Genomic DNA, 21,570 nt, shown 5'->3' with positions numbered 1-21,570 from the left:
TTTACATAGGGGCTAATGGAAAACAGACACAGTGGGCGGGGTCTCCGTGAGCACACGGGGTGGTGCCCGCAACGACGTCCGTACTGGACGGCGTGAGGGGGGTTTCGATCCTCTAACGGGGTATAAAAAGGGTTGAGCCAGAGAGCTCGGGGCTCAGTCTTAGAGTAGTTAAGAGAAGAGAGAAGACCAGCCAGATAGGCCCTGGACTCCCCCTGGGACGCCGCCCTTGTAAGGGCAGTGCAGGCTGGAGCCAGTGGCGTGGTCCCGGAACCAGAGTCAGACCTCTGGGATTCCGGGTACCGTAGCCCGACTAACCAGTGTCGGGCCAGACAGCCTCCCCTAGCCCGTTAGCGGAGGACTCAGCTAGGAAGGCTAGCTAGGGGTGAATTCCCAGTTGTACGGGTGAGGGGGCCGATACATCCCTCTAGTACTGTAAGCCCTTTGTGTAAATAAATACGTGTGCCTTACCCCGTTGTCCACGCGTCTTCAACAACACTTCAAATGCAATTTAGCAGCCCTTTTGATACGACAGCGCGGAGCGGTAGTGCAGTGCTAAGTGCTCTCAACCTGGTGACCTGCATTCGATTCCCAACCACGGCTAACATTCGTGGCGAATTATATCTGAACCGATCCTGGCAGGGTCACACCCCCCCCTCTTCACCACACCGCATTGACCAGCGTGGTGAAGTATGATTAAAAAAATATCCATGACCTACACGGCTCGGCGAGTTTTTCTTACAGCAGTGGTTTGGCAGAATGCTGGATTTTTTTTATCATACAGTACATGAGCTTAAGAATTTTAATTACTCACACGCCCAGAATAAATCAATACTCTAGTTATGCATTATGCATTTTTCCCGTCCAATTGCAGGAGAGTGCTTGCGTGCCCATACAAAAGTCACTCTCACAACCCTCATACCAAAGTGTAGGAGGTCAGAGAGCACACGTGCATTATATTATTACACATACGCACAGTCTCACGTACTGTATATACACAATTATATACATAACATACAGAGACAACTGCAAAGATCCAACAGTGTGCCTTGTCTTGTTAGCGAACACCTAATTAAAGGACTTTGCCTGCGCACGTGGTTCATACACGACGCCCGGCCGTCTTTGTCTTCCCCTCAAACCCTGGCACCCACAGGATAGTCATACAAAGACAAAGACCCCCCGTGTAGCCTATAACAAACTGTTGGGGCAAGTGCTGTTAGCGAGCACCTATTAAGGCCAGAACGGCACACGAGGGGGTGGGTGGATAGCACCACGCCCGGCCGCCTTTGTCTCCCCAGTGGCGATGCTTACACACCGCACCAGGTACTCAATTGAGGCTGAGCCGACCTAGGAGAGGCCCGGGGACCGTTTCAGATAATTATCGTCACCGGTGTTAGTGGCAGCGAGCGAAAATTGAACTCGGGTCAGCCTACACACACATCCACACCTCCATGGCTTTGAACAAAGTGCAGGAAGTGGGAAAACCCACGCCGTGTAACACATTCCTGCGGAGGGAGCTGGTAGGAACGTCGGGTTGCTCGGTCAATGGCCAGGGTCAACGGCGGCGTGGTGTATTCCGCAAATATGCCCGACTGTGAGGGCAGGCACAAGCCGGCGTGAGTAGGTTAAACGTTGAGTTTATAAGGGCACCACGGGGTGACCAGCCACTCCCTCCCCACCCAGCCCCACCCCTCCCACCCAGCCCCACCCTCCCCACCCAGCTCCTCGCCACCCAGCCCCACCCCTCCCCTCCCACCCCCCACCCAGCCCCTCCCCTCCCACCCCTCCCCACCCAGCCCCACCCCCCACCCAGCCCCTCCCCACCCAGCCCCACCCCTCCCTGCCCACCCCCCACCCAGCCCCACCCCTCCCCTCCCACCCCCCACCCAGCCCCTCCCCTCCCACCCCACCCAGCCCCACCCCCCACCCAGCCCCTCCCCTCCCCACCCAGCCCCTCCCTCCCCACCCAGCCCCACCCCTCCCCTACCACCCCCCACCCAGCCCCACCCTCCCCTCCCCACCCAGCCCCACCCTCCCCACCCAGCCCCTCCCCACCCTCCCCTCCCCACCCAGCCCCTCCCTGCACGACGGACGGACGGACACAATAATCCCCTGTGGGCTGGTGTAACCAGGAGGTTCCTACCAGTATAAGGTATCACACAAGATTCAAGAAAGACAACATGAGACTAAACAGTAGTAGAGTATTACACGCATTCTTACACACACACACAGTGTATACTCATCACATGCACACATACAGCGGACAGTATCACTGTGCACACACGTGCGAATACAACAGTACAGTTATTGTATATGTAGTATAACAAACTAAGACAAATGTCCCTCGTGTGTCTCTACAGACTGTTGGGACAAGTGCTGGTAGCGAGCACCTTGTACGTAATACACACGCGTATACGGTGGTATTACACAGATTAACGTACATACACTAACATTACACACATACTGACACATAATAAAGTATCACACATCAGCACACGTGTGCTTACACACTGCAGTACATACAAAGACAAAAGTCCCCCGTGTAGCCTTAACAGACTGTTGGGGCAAGTGCTGTTTAGCGAGCACCTCTGAAGGTCGGCACTGTGGCACACGAGGGGGTGGGTGGCCAGCACCACGCCCGGCCGCCTTTGTCTCCCCAGTGGAAATGCTTATACTACACATCGCACCGAGGTACCCATTTTTAGGCTGAGTCGACCTAGGGGGGAGGCCCAAAGGACCGGTACCACATCACTCCATCTCTTCTCCAGCCCGTGCCAAGCCCGTTTAGCCCCCTCGATCCGGCCGAACAAAAGCTGTTTAGGCATGTGGTGGCTGGGCATGCGGGCTACATGACCCAGCCAACACAGCCTTGCCTGCCGGAGGAGCTCACCGATGGGACTTTGTCCAGATCTTTCAAGGATTTGTGAGCTCCTCACACAATCCAGCCTGCTTAAACCCAGGATGGATCGTAGGCAGGCCAGCCTAAATGTTTCTAACCGGCGAAGATGCTCCATTAGGGGGGTCCACGTTTCGCAAGCGTAGAGAAGGGAGGGAATGACTGTGGCCGAGAAGCCCCGAAGCTTCACGTGGAGCGACAGACCAGGTAGCTTCCACACAGCAGCGTTATGCAGCCGATGAAAAGATAATGCCGCTCGACTGATTCGGAGTGAGACCTCCGCTGTCATGAGCACACTGCCCAGGTATGGGAAACTCTCCACTCTCTCTACAACTGCCCTGTGGTGGTAGTATCCGATGGTACAAAATACCCAGGCAGGTGCTTAGTTTTGGTGGGGCTGATGGTAAGGTCCCCATCTCTTAGTGGCAAGCTCCAGGTTCAGCAGCAGCGCCTCCTACTCCTCCTCTGAGTGAGCAGCAATTACCAGATCATCGGCATACATAACACACTGTTGGTGGTCACAGACGCCATGAGGGGAGAGGGGCAATGCCCTCCCCCCTCAGCACTGTGCACGACAGTGTTGTCCGTCCGGCACCACGAGGAGGTAGGGGGTTGTTTTGCCGGACTACACACACACACTGACACACACTGACACACACACTGACACAAGACAAAGACAAAGACAAAGATCCCCCGTATAGCCTTAACAGACTGTAGGGGCAAGTGCTGTTAGCGAGCACCTATGAAGGCCGGAACGGTACACGAGGGGGTGGGGGTGGCCAGCACCACGCCCGACCGCCTTTGTCTCCCCAGTGGCGATGTTTACACACCGCACCAGGCACTCATTTGAGGCTGAGTCGACCTAGGGGAGGCCTGGGACCGGTTCAGATAATCGTCACCGGTGTTGGCCGTGAGCGGGAATCGAACTCGTGTCGCCAGGTTCATAGCGCAGCGCGCTAACCACTGCACCACCGCTCCCCACTACACACAGACACACACACACTGACACACACACACTGACACACACACACAGACACACACACTGACACACACAGACACACACACTGACACACACTGACACAACAACAACAACAACCGCCATTCGCCACTAAGTGGCGGTGACGTCACCACGATGCTTGTGCCAGGCCAAGTGCACCTTGAGGCCACGTGAAGTGTCGAACGCCCGCTGGCAGGAGGTCACGGGGCAGACCCAGGTGCCACGGGTCAACTGACCGAGATGACCGAGATGACTGGCTGATGCACCACCTGTGCCCCCTACTGTACCAACTTGCTGTGCTTTAGCCACCCGGCGCTCCGCTCGTTGTTGTGAGCGTCGCTCCTCCGCCCTCCGTTGTTGTTGGAGGGCGACTGCCTCCAACTGCCCAGTAGCGTCCTTCACGAGCCTCCTCCACTGAGGCCGATCTTGACACCGCTGGTACCAGTCATCGGCAAGTCCACTCAGCTCCACGTCCTCCTGTACCACATCACTCCATCTCTTCTCCAGCCCGTGCCGCGCCCGTCTAGCCCCCTCGATCCGGCCGAACAAAAGCTGTTTAGGCATGCGGTGGCTGGACATGCGGGCTACATGACCCAGCCAACGCAGCCTTGCCTGCCGGAGGAGCTCACTGATGGGACTTTGCCCAGATCTTTCAAGGATTTGTGAGCTCCTCACACAATCCAGCCTGGTTAAACCCAAGATGGATCGTAGGCAGGCCAGCCTAAATGTTTCCAACCGGCGAAGATGCTCCACCAGGGGGGTCCACGTTTCGCAAGCGTAGAGAAGGGAGGGAATGACCGTGGCCGAGAAGACCTGAAGCTTCGTGCGGAGCGACAGACCAGGTAGCTTCCACACAGCGTTACGCAACCGATGAAAATATATTGCCGCTCGACTGATTCGGAGTGAGACCTCTGCTGATAAACTGGAGCCGGTCATAAGCACACTGCACAGGTATGGGAAACTCTCCACTCTCTCCACAACTGCCCCATCACCAATTGGGAGTTGTGGGGGTGGAGTGTCCGATGGTACAAAATACCCAGGCAGGTGCTTAGTTTTGGTGGGGCTGATGGTAAGGCCCCACCTCTTAGTGGCACGCTCCAGTCTCAGCAGCAGCGTCTCCAACTCCTCTTCTGAATGAGCAGCTATTACCAAATCATCGGCATACATAACGTGGTTGACCAATAGGGAGCCATCCCTTGATCGCACCCGGGCATCGATCAGCCTCCCATTATATCTGTACCAAATGGAAATTCCCCCGGTACAGCTATTGAAGGCTTCACGAACTACGCGGTCAAAATAGATGTTAAATAATGTGGGAGCCAGAGGACATCCCTGTCGCACCCCAAGGTGTACAGGGAAAGGCTCCGACTCCCGGCCACGTAGTTTTACCCGGGCCCGCTCACCATCATGAAGGTCTTTAATGATCGTGAGCAGAGGGTCAGGGACTCCGAAAGCACGAAGAACAACCCAGAGCCCAGTCCTACTGATGGTATCATAGGCCTTGACCAGGTCAATAAAGCAGAGATGTAGGTCTTTTTGGAATTCCCTACACCTCTGCTGTAGCAGACGGACAGAAAATATGGCATCTGTGCAGGACCGCCCTTTCCTGAAACCGCATTGGGGCTCCGCAAGCCTCTCCTCAGCGTGCCTAGCAAGGCGATGTTGAATAATCCTTGCCAGGACCTTACCCGGCACACTGAGGAGTGAGATGCCCCTGTAGTTGTTACAGTCGGTACGGTCCCCCTTCTTAAAGAGGGGGACCACCAGGGCATCCTTCCAGTCCTGCGGAACCCGTCCAGTGGTCCAGACTGTTGTTATGATGTCATATAGGGCAGTCTGTGCACAAACGCCACCCTCCCTCAGCATTTCGCTTGGGAGATCATCTCTGCCCGGTGCCTTCCCTGGTCTCAGACTCCGGATCGCCCTCAGTACTTCCTCAACAGCTGGCACCTCAGCCAGCCACTCACAGGGAGTGACCTCTTCCAATATTTGAGGCACCGCAGCCTCAGCAGGGTTATCACCATTTTGTGCCATGATGTTTTCCTGGCTGAGAGAATTTCCCTCCCCCAGGACCTCACAGAAATGCTCAGCAAATCTGCAAACCTGTTCCTGGGGGTCGGAGATTGGATCACCGTTTTTTCCTCTAATGATGGTAATAGGTGTGGCGCTGCAGGTTACTTTTTTGATGGAGTTAAATAGTGATTTGTGATCACGGGCCACTGAGGCAGACTCCATCTCCTCAGCAACCCGCGACCACCACCCATCCTTACAGCGCCTTACGGCTCTCCGAACTTCCGAGCGAAGGCTGCGGTAAACCTCCTCATTCTCTGACGTGGGATGCTGTAGGCGATGAGAGTGGGCCTGTCGCTTTTTCTCAATTAACCTGAACACCTCCTCTGTCAGCCAGGGTTTCTGGGGAGGTCTGGACCGCGTACCCAAAGCAGCCATTGCAGCTGCATGAGTCACAGTCTTAAACCTCGCCCATTTACCCTCGACATCAGGTGGAGTGGGGGACGATGCCAACCCCAGCTGCAAGCGATGATGAAATTCTCGCTTGCAACTTTCATCAGCTAACTGAGACCAGGCCACTTTTGGTTGGAATGGGATCCTGGGTGTACACCCACCACCGGAGTGGAAGAAAGGCAGGCGCATCTTACAGATGACTAGTCGGTGGTCAGAGGGCAGATCAGCTCCACGGTAGGTCCTGGTGTCAAGGACATGGGCTCGCATTCGCTGGTCCGTCACTATGTAGTCCAGCAGATGTTCTTGCTTGGACCCGGCATGTATCCATGATGTTGTGTGGATGCGCCGATGCCGGAAGAGCGTGTTGGTAATTACAAGCCCATGGGCTGCACAAAAATCTAGCAGCCTCCTACCGTTATTATTGAGCTGATCTGGCCCATGCCTTCCAATCACTCCAGACCAGGTGTCAGCATCATGACCAACTCGGGCATTGAAGTCACCCAACAAGATGACTCTGTCCCGAGTGGCCACTTTAGCCAGCACCTGTGACAGGAGGTCATAGAAAGCGTCTGACTCATCGGCTTTGCTTGCATCCCTCCACGGATGTTCGTCTTCGGTGGGGGCATAAGTAACCACGACCACCACTCCTCGCCTCTGGTTGATGGGAAGGCGAGCCCAAAGTATCCTGGGGCTTACAGCTTCCCACACCTCACCGCCACGCTCCCACGCCCCCTTCATTCTTTTGTTCAGAAAAAGAGAAAAAGAGCCACACCCTGTTGTTTGGCAGTCTCCTGCCCCGAGTAGAGGACTGTCCACCCCTCATGATGACAACAACAACAACAACCGCCATTCGCCACTAAGTGGCGGTGACGTCACCACGATGCTTGTGCCAGGCCAAGTGCACCTTGAGGCCACGTGAAGTGTCGAAAGCCCGCTGGCAGGAGGTCACGGGGCAGACCCAGGTGCCACTGGTCGACTGACCGAGATGACCGAGATGACTGGCTGATGCACCACCTGTGCCCCCTACTGTGCCAACTTGCTGTGCTTTAGCCACCCGGCGCTCCGCTCGTTGTTGTGAGCGTCGCTCCTCCGCCCTCCGTTGTTGTTGGAGGGCGACTGCCTCCAACTGCCCAGTAGCGTCCTTCACGAGCCTCCTCCACTGAGGCCGATCTTGACACCGCTGGTACCAGTCATCGGCAAGTCCACTCAGCTCCACGTCCTCCTGTACCACATCACTCCATCTCTTCTCCAGCCCGTGCCGCGCCCGTCTAGCCCCCTCGATCCGGCCGAACAAAAGCTGTTTAGGCATGCGGTGGCTGGGCATGCGGGCTACATGACCCAGCCAACGCAGCCTTGCCTGCCGGAGGAGCTCACCGATGGGACTTTGCCCAGATCTTTCAAGGATTTGTGAGCTCCTCACACAATCCAGCCTGGTTAAACCCAGGATGGATCGTAGGCAGGCCAGCCTAAATGTTTCCACTGACACACACACACAGACACACACTGACACACACACTGACACACACTGACACACACACAGACACACACACTGACACACACACTGACACACACTGGCACGCATATAAACTCGGCAAAGTGACGACAGCAGCAGAATTCTGCGGCAAGGGCCCCGCCTCTCCACGCCCCCCCCCTCCGCTGCTGCTGCCCCCCCCCGCTCCTGCCCCCCCCGCTGCCCCCCCCCGCTACTGCTGCCCCCCCCCCGCTACTGCTGCCCCCCCCCGCCGCTGCCCCCCCGCCGCTGCTGCCCCCCCCCCACGCTGCCTCTCCACCCCGCAGCTGCCCCGCCCCCCGCTGCCCCCCCCTCGCTACTGCTGCCCCCCCCCGCTGCTGTTGCCCCCCCCCCGCTGCTGTTGCCCCCCCCCCCCCCGCTGCTGCTGCCCCCCCCCCGCTGCTGCCGCTGCCCCCCCGCTGCCGCTGCCCCGCCTCCCGCCCCGCTGCCCCGCCTCCCGCTGCCCTCCCCCGCTGCTGCTGCCCACTCCCCGCTGCCGCTGCCCCTCCTCCCGCCCCGCTGCCCCGCCTCCCGCTGCCCTCCCCCCCCCGCTGCTGCCCCGCCCCCCGCTGCCGCTGCCCCGCCTCCCCACGCTGCCGCCGCCGCCGCTGCTGCTGCTGCTCAGTCCGCTCCTGGCGAGCGGGGCACGTGGAGAGACGCGGTGGTGAGGAGGAGGAGGAGGAGAGCCCCAATGCCTTTCCATTTCCCCAGCAGTCCTCTCTCGGAGCGGGTGAGTCTCGCGTCGACGTGGTGTGCACTCCGCTGTGTAGATAGTGTACACGCACGCACACACACTTGGTGTGGGGATGTTGATAGTGGTGGTGGTGGTGCTGCTGTTCGTGTTGTCTCTGGAGTGGAGACGCGAGGCGTTCTCTGTCGTGCGGTGTCGATCTCGTGGTGGTGGTGGTGGTTGTGATTAAGATGTGGTGGTTCTGGTTAAGATGTGGTGGTTGTGGTTAAGTCGTGGTGGTTGTGGTTAAGATGTGGTTGTTATTAAGATGTGGTGGTTGTGATTAAGTCGTGGTGGTGGTGGTTGTGATTAAGATGATGTGGTGGTTGTGATTAAGTCGTGGTGGTGGTGGTTGTGATTAAGATGATGCGGTGGTTGTGATTAAGTCGTGGTGGTGGTGGTTGTGATTAAGATGATGTGGTGGTTGTGATTAAGTCGTGGTGGTGGTGGTTGTGATTAAGATGATGTGGTGGTTGTGATTAAGCCGTGGTGGTTGTGATTCAGCCGTGGTGGTGGGTTGTGATTAAGATGATGTGGTGGTTGTGATTAAGATGTGGTGGTTGTGGTTAAGATGTGGTGGTTGTGATTCAGCCGTGGTGTGCGAATGTTTCAATGGGACATTCGCACACAGCGCATAGACACACCACCACACACGCGTACTGTACTCTGCACACGCGACGCACATGTCCGTACACCACACAACACAGACACACATCACATACGGCACATACACATACACCACATAGACAGCACATAGACACACACCACACAGCACATAGACACACACAGCACATAGACACACAGCACATAGACCACACACAGCACACACAACGCACAGCACACAGACACACAGCACATAGACACACCCACACACAGCACATAGACACACACAGCACATAGACACACACCACATAGACCACACACAGCACACACAACGCACAGCACACAGACACACAGCACATAGACACACACCATGCACAGCACATAGACACACACCACATACACACCACGCACAGCACATAGACACAACACATACACAACACATAGACACACACCACGCACATCACATAGACACACATCACACACAGCACATAGACACACACATCAGATCGATATTCCTGTACTCACACACCAGATACATAACACACACAACACATCCACACACCCCGAACAACACATACACTACACAACACAGGCGAACAACACACACACACACGTCGGTTTGTTTACGAGCTGGAGCCAAAGGAAATGACTTTAACAAAAAGAATACCTCGAAAAGTATTTCAAGTGCTAGGAATGTGCAGGCGATTTGTACCCAGCAAAGGAAGCTGCTGGTACATTGTGTTTTTATATCCAACCGGATTCTTTGGGTGATTACGTGTAGAGACTGTTTTAGCCTATTTGTTACCTTACGTATTAACAATTTCATTCAGTCCTTATACTCGTATATGTCAGTTTATTTTAAATCTATGCTTGCAAAAAAACGCATTGTTGTACTCTACTGATATGCCTCCACGTCTATGCTTCTTCACCATCACCAACCCAGCCTAACCAGCGTGGTGAAGTATGGTCAAATAATACTCGCCAACCGAGCGGCGGGGACAGGCGCTCAATCTGCAGCGGTTTGAGATATGGCTTTTAATACTAAAGCCATATAGACACATGAAATCAAGGAACAAACACAAATCAGACGTACTTTTGATTTGACCGCAGGTATTGTGGTCAATGCAAACATGACTCCTTATAAAAAAGGTGTCGGTTTTGTTGCCAGATAAAAGGGTAAAAAAACAATTATCATATTTTGCTACTGGCAAAGGAGGTTCCAATGGTGTAAATGCTTACCCCGAGCTCTCATACTCTGATGGTGCATTGTCTTTGAGTTGTGCGCCTTTTGGCGTCATCTGGTCCAACACCATGTGGGACTAGGCGCTAAGAAAAGCTGTCTCGGGTGTGGACCAATACATTTCAAGGACAGTGCAAAAACACAACTCTGATAATTTTATCAGAGTTGTGTTTTTGGTTTTCATTCCAACCGCAGGTATTGTGGTCAATGCAAATATGACTCCTTGTAAAAAAGGTGTCAGTTTTGTTGGCAGATAAAAGGGTAAAAAAACTATTATCATATTTTGCTGCTGGCAAATGAGGTTCCAATGGTGTAAATCACCACCACCACCCGACACGGCCAATCAGTAAAAAATGTGTCACGTTGACAAAGACAAATAGTTCACTGCTTTAGCCCACGGTGTGTTGAAGCCACAACATTTACAATTTGAGTACGACGTTTCGCTGGTAATTGCAACCAGCATCATCGGGCAATTCGCCAGAATAACGCGATCTAAACCCAATAACGTTGATTATGAATAACATTGGTCGCGAAAGCCTACGTGTTAAACTAAATCACCACGCTGGTTAGTGCAGGTTGCATGAATCTAGACCAAGGAGCGGCTCGGATATCGCTCGTCGCTGATGCCACCAGCCGAGGTCGGGAATCGAACTCCGGTCACTGGGTCCATAGCACTGTGTGCTCACCATTGCACCACGGCTCCATCCCAACTAATGAGATGATGTGTTGTATAAATAAGTAATGAAATGTACCGGACTGGTAATGGCAAAACTCCACGACTCCGGGAAGTGGCCACGAGGCTTGCCGTAACGTAAGGAACCGTGGTGATTTACAGCCAACGTGAGTTGAGCGTGGACAATTAGAGCCAAGGCGAAACATTACATAAAAAAAAGGTTTAAAAATATTTTTTTATGATAGAATATAGTATTGTCATCAGTGTGACATAAGTATACCACGTTTGCAGTCCATAGCACATTGGGAAGTGGGTTAAAATTGAGTTACAAGATTTGAGGATACGACAACGACAACAGACAGAGTGAGTTAAATAAAAGCGTGTAATAAAAGAAATAGTTCTACTTGAGCGAGGAATGGGGGATACTTGCTCCGCACTGACCTGACCCTCTATTCCACAGAGTGCAGCCATGGGCAAAGGCTGCAGGGTGGTGGTTTGCGGACAGGCGTCTGTGGGCAAGACAGCCATCCTGGAGCAGGTGCTCTACGGCAGCCACGTGGTCGGTATGGACACACACAGCCATGGCAGGGCCCGGGGGTGAAGTCACTCATTCACTCTGCCCAGTGTTATCCCCTCATATTCTTGGTTGTATGTGGACGCTCTTGTTCCCCCCCCCCCCCCAACATGTATACCAAAATACTGAAGTATTGACCAAAGTAGAATTTCAAGACGCCCATATCTATAGTTGCACTCGTACCTTGATATATATGTGATTGAGAAAAAACTTTAAGACGCAGTGGAGAAAACAATTAAAATTGCACTGCAAGATGCCTTTGTTGTGGAAAACGCCAGCCGGAAGGTGAGAAAAGATGGTAAAAGTTACTCTGCACGTTGCAGACAGGGACTTAACGCCTGAAATGTCTTGCTCATGCCACTGCTGGCAAAAGGGGCCTCCACGAGCTCTAGAGGGCTCCTCTGCAGTGTATTTGGCCTGCTCTTCAACACGAGCCAGATATCTCGGAAGAAGTGGAATTACGCTTTATCCCACCACACAAAGCCTGCCTATCGAGGAAACTGTGGTGTACACATTTATGCTGCTGGATGGACAGAGGCAGGTGGGATTTAAGTAATTTGGTTTTGTTTCAACTACACCCATGCTGGTTTACAACTCCAGTGCACTACTAACCATTACACCATAGCATCCCCATATATTTGAACTTTGAAAAAATCCAAACTATGTTCATCAAGAATCTATGGCCATACGTGGATAGTATGTCTGCGATAATGACTAATACCGCATCATCATTTATCATCTACCTTTGACAGACACGTGTCTTTATTTTCCAGCTGTCTCATTCATTCCATTTTAAGTTGCATATTAAAAAAAAAATACAACGTTTTTATAAGACCATAATTTAGCTCGGATGCCTTGTAAACTGAATCTAATTTCTGTATGCTGTTGGACAAATGCTACATTTGTAAAAGCTAAATTCCAATTTTGTCCATTCATTTGACAGTGCACAAAGAGCTCTTGTACACATGTGGAAATGTGACCGGTGCATGCACAAAGTGCTTCTTGTAAGTGACTGCTGCTGCTGGATCCATTAGGTTGTGATGGTTTGAACAGTTGAGAATGAACAAGGCAGGAATTTGGCATCTTATATTACACTAAAATGAACTAGGAGACATCATCTATAGCACTGAGTTGGGTTATTGCCAGGGTTAGGGGTTAGGAATCAGTTTGGCCAATTATTACCATTGTTCTGCCCTTTTTTCCCATTTGAGGGGTTCCAACCCATTCAGAATTAATTGAAAAGTTTTAGAAGCCACTTAATAATTTATATAATATTATTTATCTACAGATAACTGCATCAATGACCTTAATAAATTCTTATTCAATTCATCTGCCTACTCAACAAAAGCCTACTTTTTTGCCTAATTGCAATGTGGTTGTCATTATTTTTTAGGAACACCTCAATTATAGATACATTTTATTACTGGCTATGCCATGCGTGCTTTTAAATATTCATGATGAACTGTCACTGCAGTGCATCAACCTGCGTTAGAGCACAACCTCAGATGATAATGTCACAGAAATAATTTTGAAGTCTATTCAGTCGGCCTCTTTATCCACATGAGGTCAACACCGATTATGGCCTGGAATGAGCATTTGTTGAATGGCAATGAAACAAAAACTATTATCATAGCTGGAATATTCCTAATTCAGTGGAAACACAACATTTTACGTTATAAAGTTGTTCTTGTGCAGTTTTTATGACTAGGTCTCCCAGACTGAGACCATACATTCATTACAGTTTTTTTCGCAGGCAGCTGAAACCCAGATTCGAACTTTGGAATATTAACTGTGCCGAGTCAGGTTCTGACACGGCCATAATGAGCCCCTTGGCCCACCCAGATCCCGTTAACTTGGCTAGTCATTCGAATTATACAAACTGCCCCAACAAGAGTCAAACATAAACTTGTATTCTGGAGTGATAGCATGTGTGTGTGCATCCCAGGCATAGTGGATAACGCACTGTGCTATGAACGTGACATTTTAAGTTAGATTCACAGCAATGGATAATGTCAGTGGGCATTATCTGAACCAGTCTTGGGCCTCCCCTCGGGTGACTCAGCCTTAAATGAGTAGTATAGTGTGTAAAGAGCAATGTGGCAACAACAGCGAATGGATGTGGCGCTGGCTACACTGCCCCCTCGTACACCTTGCAGGCCTTAATAGGTGCTCACTGACAGCATGTGTAGGCAACTTGGGGGATCTTTGGCCCCCAGGCTCCCAGATGCACGAGACACAGGAGGACGTGTTTGTGGCGTGGGTGGAGACGGAGCGCGGCGTGCGGGAGCAGGTGCGTCTCTACGACACGCGGGGGCTGCGCGACTCGCCCTCCGAGCTGCCCCGCCACTACTTGGCGCTGGCCGACGGCTTCCTGCTCGTGTACAGCGTGGACAATGTGCAGTCCTTTCGCAAGGTGGAGGCACTCAAGAAAGAGATTGACCGAGCAAGGGACAAGAAAGAGGTGCCTTGATGCATTGTGTGTACACTGGTACCTACAAAGCTTGCTCCGATTTATTAACGTGCCCTGGACTAACATTCAAATAAGGTAAATGCACAATATGGTGGAGCAGTGGTGCACTGGCTAGCACACTACCCTTTATGCACCGAGTTACAAATATTATTATACATCAACTGTGTAAATATATAAATACACATTATTGCTCTGCATGAAAGATATATCATATTTTACGCTTATAATAAAACGTTGTCTTTATGTACTAGTAATATAATATAATTAAAGGTTTTAAGTAATGGTTTGTTTTGAAAAATTGAATATTAAGTGCAAATTTACAGTACAACAAATCTAAACTCTTCATCAACCTCTGTGGATGGCTTCTATCATTGTATATCATGAAAATAGGTAATGAGGCATTGGCACAATCGTTAATGCACTACGCTATGAACCCGGCAACTCTAGTCTGATTCATGGCCAAGTTTAACATCATTGGTGCATAATATCTGAACTGGTCCAACGCCCCACCTTCAGCAACCTGCACAGTCCAGCGGGAGGAAATATGGTGAAATAATTCCGATAAATTGCACAGTGTGGTGAGGCCTTCGTCCAGAAAATGAATTACTGTAAATTGTATTATGGTATATATATGCACAATGGATGTTGTCTGTCAATATGTAAAAATTATATCATAGGAAAATGTGAGTGCTGGAATTTTGATGAGTCTTAGTTAAGTGCATAAAAATTATATGGCTAAGTGGCCCAGTTTACATGTGTAGTCTTCTTCAGGGAGGTACACACTTGACTTGGAAGCAACACGTTTATTACACAGCCCCACAGGGCTAACAACATAAACGTACACACACTAACTAGACGCCAACAGGGTAACTACATAATCGGGTCAGTCAGTAACATCCTGACTGACCCACGATGCCGAGCGGAGACCAAGATCGGAGAGACGAAGTGCCGAGGGTTGATTCCAGAGAACAGCCCCAATCGGGACTCGGGACTCGCCTTTTATGGGCCGTGGCGTGGCTGGGCTCCGTCCCTGGCCACGACCCCTTCCAGATCCTTCCCGAAGTCTCTGGCCCCTACCTCACGTATCCCTCTCTCCTCCTTTTGGGCCCCCCTTGCCACCTGGTCCGGTCACGAGCTCTCTCGGGGTCACCCAGACTGTCACGTCCTCACCCGACCTCTCTCTCACTGTCACCAGGACTATGCCCCCTCGGGCCTGCTTTCATGGTATACCCACTCTGGTGCCAGAGAGAGGCCCAAGACACACAGCTCCACTCTTGTGATGGCAGCTGGCGCTAAACGCCATAGCGACTCCATTTACGTCACTACACGTATGTTTTTTCTCCAGGTACTCCGGTTTCCTCCCACATGGCCAAACATCCGAAAGCAATTCCCTCATTGATAGAAGTCTTAATGTAGATTGAGGCTTTCCTGGATAAACAAATAGTAGAAAAGATGGAACAGCAGGTCTTAATTTAAAATAGACTAACAAACCCAAATATAGATTTGAAAAAATTGTGGATAAATAAATGAGACCTATAACATATTTCTCGATATATCCAGTCCCCTAAGGAAACCTGAGCATATGTGAATGGTTTGGAGTGTACCCCAAGCCTGTCTAAGCCATCTGCTACCCCCCTAAATATTGGCAGTGGGATAAACATCATTATTTCCCATGCATATTGAGTTAACCTTCACTCTGTGGAAGGTTGCTCATAGTTTGTAACTCCCTTCCCCGAGTCATCCATGCTGTTGTCCCTGCCCATGTAGAAGTATGGACTCAAAATCTTCCTTATTTCCTCTGCCTGTGACTGACAATTAATTTCTCTACATTAATTAAATATGACCAACTGTTTTTATGACGTCTTGAGATGGGTTTGCATTTAGACTGTTATATCAATCTAAATTGTGTTGTATATCACATTTGGGTATCTTGCTAAATTACACTTTGATGAAATTGCCTGCAGAGCAGTTTTTAAGAATCAAAGTAATCTGCTGCAGCATAACAATGTATTTAATTAAACAAAATCGAAATGACATGTGCATTAATGGCCAAACCAGTCATCTGTTTTGCTTTATTGCGTAAGCCAGCCCGGGAAAGGGCACCTTCATCCTGCCAGAAATGTGTGGTATGTTTCAGAATTAAAACCAGTTGTGACCAAATTCTGGGTGGTTCTTGTTTTTCAATTGCATTCCTCACAGTCAGAATTCTAAATCTGTGCCAGCGATATGTAAAAACATTTACTGTATAGGTTTTTTATTTTTATTCTTAGGTTTTTTTGGTAAAGTCACGTAGGTAAAAATTTAAAATTAATCAAAGTTAAATAAAAATAAAATAAAAATCACGACGTTTCGGAGGCAACACAAGCCTCCGTCTTCAGGTGAAACCGTCACCGCACGATAGCTGTATCAAGTAAGAGAAATTCCAAGAAAACAGTCCTTATATATATACTCGTTGAGGGTGGGAGGAGCCAAGGTAGGCCCTGGATATTATTATTGTGAGGTTCGGTGCGGCTGAAGCACGCTGTTAGGAATGAGCCTTTCTTGTGTAGACTGTTTGAAAATAGTTGTTAAGGTGAGGCTGATGTAAAAATCTAGAATGTATAGGTTTTGTCCACTGTACGTTTATTTTAATCAAACATTACGGGATATGTAGCAAAAAAACAACATGTATTGTAGCCTAAGCTTATGCCGTCGAGGATGGGAAGATCAAACATAAGCCAAATCTTGGAGCCTTGAACCAAAAAAATGTACACTTGGACCTGTTAGACAGGACTTGCTTGATATGTAAGAGTGTGATACATTGATGCAAAGAACGTGGTATGCTTTGATGCCACGTAACTATTTCATCTAAAATCGGACAAGAATTGATGTGGATGAATTGTATTAAAAAAATAGACGCACAGTAGCACGGTAGTAAGTGCATCTTCAATATGAACCCGGCGATCTAAGTTTAATTCCTGGCTGCAGCTAAAGTCAGTGGCGAGTGACATCTGAACTGGTCCTGGACCCCTTTTCACCAACATGCACTCGCCATCGTTGTGAATTACAATAAAGGACTCATGACCAGTAGGGTGCTGGTTTGGGATGCCTTCATCCAGCAGTAGATTAATAAAGGGCTGTAAATTATCATCTTTTTCTCATTTTATTTGTAACCAAGAACTCCAACCTCCCATAACATAATACAAATTACATGTAAAACAGGTTATGAAATCCTTCCACCATCCACATTGCATGGATATTAATACCAGAATTCTTCACATTTCTATGCTGGAGTTCTTGTCTTATAAATAATTATGCAAAAAATAAGAACCTTGTAGACCCCACGTGTGTCTTTATGTAAATGCATTAAGTTGTGAACTTAACTCCATACACAAAGTTATTAAATTCTATATAAGGCAATATGCCTTTGATTAATGTTCAATGTTTTGATCATTTGTTTACATGTATAATGTCTGTTTTCTGATCCAGGCCTTCCTTGAAAAGTAGACATGTATTCTCAGCCAGGCTCTCACATTGTATAAATAAAAGACTTGTTTGTATATACGTTGGTGAAATGCTTGTGGTAGGGCAGATTGTGGATATGCTTAACTGATATGGATAGGCTAAGGGAAACCACTGAACACTGTAGTCTCACTGAGAATGAAAATAAATTGAGAATCTTGGGATGGGTGTTTGTCAACGTCAGTCTTCCTTTTCGTGATTACCGATCTTTCCTGTCATATGCAAATTAAGCCACTACACACTGCGCGTACCTAATGTTGATGTTTGACAATTCTCTTCACGTGCTGGGAGCTCTCTATATGGATCAAAATGTCAGACATGTTGAACAACAGGCAGTGCAACCCGAAAAAAACATTTTGAGTGCTATATAGCAGAACTGCGAAAACGCCGTAAATGATACCATATGCGAAACAAGCCTGCTATGCCCCACCTTTTCTGCCCCCACCCCCAAATGCAGGTGACGGTCGTCGTCCTAGGAAACAAGAGTGACCTCCGCGCGAATCGGGCCGTGCGGTTGGATCAGGCCCAGCAGTGGGCCCGGACGGAGAAGGTGCGTCTCTGGGAGGTGTCGGTGACGGACAGGAGGACCCTGTTGGAGCCACTTGTTTTCCTCGCCAGCAAGCTCACCCAGCCACCCAGCAAGCCCGCCTTCCCGCTGCCCCGCCGCAGCAAGGGGGGCACCTCTGAGAACTGAGGATGCGTTTTTTTTGCAGGTGTGCAGCCACTCTCGTGGGTGCCCGGACACCCCCACACTGTTTATGTCTGCTTGAGAGACACCACCAGAAGTTTTAACCAAAATCATTGTACTTTTGAATCGCCATATTTCTCCCTTCAACTAGGCAACATAAATGTTGACTATGCCAATTATATTATAGAACATTTAAATTCAATGGAGCGCACATTGTGCGCTTAGAACCTAGTCAATAACCAGCAGTTGTGTAAATTTATATAAATATAGTACAGTAGAATTCCACGTATCTGTGGCCCTATTAACCACGACTCCTATTATTTATTGCACCATATTCTAACCAATAGCCACCGGGAACCATTTGCCAGTAGGACATCCCCCAACTTCTGAAGTGTGGCTGCAGCCCTGGTTTGAGACGTGGCTTGTCTTCCAGTTGCCTGTGTATTTTAACTCTCTTAGTTCTATCATCATTCTCATTATGCTATCACTCATTGTGTTCCTATTTTGGATTTAATGAAGTGGTTTGAGTGCTTTGACATTAGGGCGCCAGATTGTGATGGTTCAGTGGTTTATTTTCTGGCTTCTGCTCAGTGCTGCCGATAGACATTGTTATATCTGCTGTGATTTTTTGGCATTAAATACCCTGCTTTGTTGTTCACAATTGCGGGACAATCTGCATTAATGCAGTGATTAAGTTTTTGCCACGTTTGAGAATCCAGAATTCAACAGTTGTAACACAAAAAAAGAACAAATATGGGTTCCTTGTATATTCAAGATTAAAAAGACCCTGTCATTACTATCAAGATAATAATTGGCAATTCATCGTGATTAATATTCCTGACCTTCAGCAGTGTTTATACATTCAATCTCATATTCCTGTAAATGAGTAGCTTGCGTTTGGAGAACCTTAATGACTTCTTGTGCCTCATACCGAGTCTTGCAATAATTATTGATTACATTTTTGCTGCTTATGCGCATGATGCAATGTAATTGCGAATGTTTATTTGAAGCATTAATCTATATATTGAGCTGCTTGTATATACGGTGAAGTTTTAACCTTTGGCTAAAATCCATTTCCAAGGTGCTGAATTATTATTTTCCGCAAGCCGCAGCTCGTTTGAACGATTTCTGGTCCGATCCGATAAATGGCTGAATGTCTGGGTAATGTAGGTGTAACCTTACACGAAATAGTTTCAACATATGAATTGCAGAACTTGAGTTGATTATGTTTTCAAGCATAGACTATGCACATAAATGGATTAGAGCCATCATTTGGAAGATGCTGCTCTGCGCTCGAAAGGGCATAGATTATAATAATCAGCTCAGAGAAAAATGAAGTGCTAACCTTACATGAAATAGTTGGGGCTGCTTTTTGTTTAATCTTTACTCGTGTAAACAAGTTTGTATTTTCTCGTCATATGCATCGTAGTGCACCATATGTTTTGCACATTGGACTCGTTACTATGTTTTTTTTGTTTTTTAGAGTCTACATCCTGAGTCGTATATTGTTTGTTTTAATACCGAACTCCTCTCACTTACAGGAAGTCTTAGGTTGTTGAATCAGACCATAACGATTCCCGAGTACTGTAATTCGAGTGGTAAGCAGCTGCACAAAGGCTCCTTTACTCTTGAAACCGCAGGCCCTTACCGCTGAAGGTTATCACAATGACAAACTTCCTTGTTGTGCAGAGCCACGGTGGCTGGAAAGTGGGATTTGTGCTGAGTGCGAGAGAGAAAAGGAAGTCGCATGAGAAATGATGAAAGTTCATGAATTACGCTACACGAGTATAGTCCTTTATTTAATTACTTACATAATTACACTAGGTTTATGAAGTTAATCTACGAGAGTGTGCAGTGCAGTCCTCTGACAATCCACTGCTGGATGAACGCCTTCCCACACCACGACGGTCCAACAGGTTGTTTGTGGTGTGTGGTGTCTAAACCCAGGTCTTAGGACTCACCCCTTCACTAACTCCCACTGACCAGTGTGGTGAAGTATGGTCAAACAGACCCTCCACCACGGTACGGGGAGGCCTTCATTAACATAACATTGGCAGTAAATTCCAGAAATAATTACAGTATATGCATTAAGCAGTATTTACGTTGGGTCCGTACATTAAAATCAGCATATGTTTGTTCTGCTCATATGTTACTGCCGTGCTGTTTTGTGTTCCAAAAGACACAGCCAAAACAATGCCGTGAATTATTACTGCACTATTGTATTAACAAGCCTTTCATTGCATGTTCATGTTGGTCATAAAATATGCTGTGTTATACCTGCCATACCCAAAGAAAGATTTGCTGCGTAGGTTTATATGCATGCCAAAACAGTATATGCAATGCATTGTTATAAGCTATACATTTATTTATGACAGTGTTATTCGAGTTGTTGATGTATTCCTGCGAGTGCTTGACTTGTGTGTGAGAGAAATTTATAAATTTCGTCAACTTAACACGTAGTTCATTTATATATGGTTGATCTTTTGCATTTATTGCTTGTTTTTTGTTTGAAAATGTCTCCCTTTCACAGAGAGCTGTGAGTGTGTCATTGGTCTGTCTGTAGTTCTAGGACAGGGGTCGGCAACCTACGGCTCCGGAGCCGCATGCGGCTCTTTACGGGCTGCTTCTTGACGATATGTACGTATGTACAGTATGTACTCAGATGCATTGCGGCTCTTGAAATACTGAATTTTGTACCGAATTGTAAAGGAATGGCTCTTCTTGTTATTTTGGTTGCCGACCCCTGTTCTTGGAGAATAGCCTAATACTGTAATATACTTGGATTGGTGCTTTGATCCTGGTTTTGAAATTTGCTGTTCAACAACGAGGACCGGTATTTTTTCATGCTTGGCCAAATGCTAAACGAACCAAAAAGGGACTTGTACTTATGGAAATGCACATCGCATGTAATCAATATACACCTATACATGCACAATAAACAAAACATTTTACACGTACACGTGGTTTGTTATATTGGAAAAATGACGTGCATCATTCCTTAAGTAGGGCTTTCTATTGTGATTGTGTAAAACTATTTTTACCCCAAAATGTCACGACACTATAATATCAGTTTAATGACTAGCACATTGGATAGTGGATCATTCTTTTATATATAATTGTTCACATTTTTTGTGAAACTCCCACTGATTTTACCCCCATCTTAACCACATGTTGTCTCAGATACAATAACCGATCCATGCCAGTTAGAGGTGCCTATCCAAGTCCCAT

General features: G+C 48.5%; 1 protein-coding gene across 1 annotated transcript; it reads left to right on the top strand.

Moving 5' to 3' along the window:
* The first annotated feature begins 8,473 nt into the window (after positions 1-8,473).
* Positions 8,474-21,299, top strand: LOC133344851 (NF-kappa-B inhibitor-interacting Ras-like protein 1). The gene is made up of 4 exons (XM_061555102.1): positions 8,474-8,593; positions 11,570-11,672; positions 13,900-14,144; positions 18,112-21,299. The coding sequence occupies exons 1-4, from the start codon at positions 8,555-8,557 to the stop codon at positions 18,346-18,348; spliced, it is 624 nt and encodes a 207-aa protein (XP_061411086.1). The 5' UTR covers positions 8,474-8,554; the 3' UTR covers positions 18,349-21,299.
* Positions 21,300-21,570: the final 271 nt, after the last annotated feature.

The sequence above is a fragment of the Lethenteron reissneri genome, chromosome 20, assembly GCF_015708825.2.
Source record: "Lethenteron reissneri isolate LAM-NWPU_2019-01 chromosome 20, ASM1570882v1, whole genome shotgun sequence".
In the NCBI taxonomy this organism is placed as follows: domain Eukaryota; kingdom Metazoa; phylum Chordata; class Hyperoartia; order Petromyzontiformes; family Petromyzontidae; genus Lethenteron; species Lethenteron reissneri.
The sequence above is the reverse complement of the archived record's forward strand: the minus strand, read 5'-3'. Positions and strand labels throughout refer to the sequence as shown.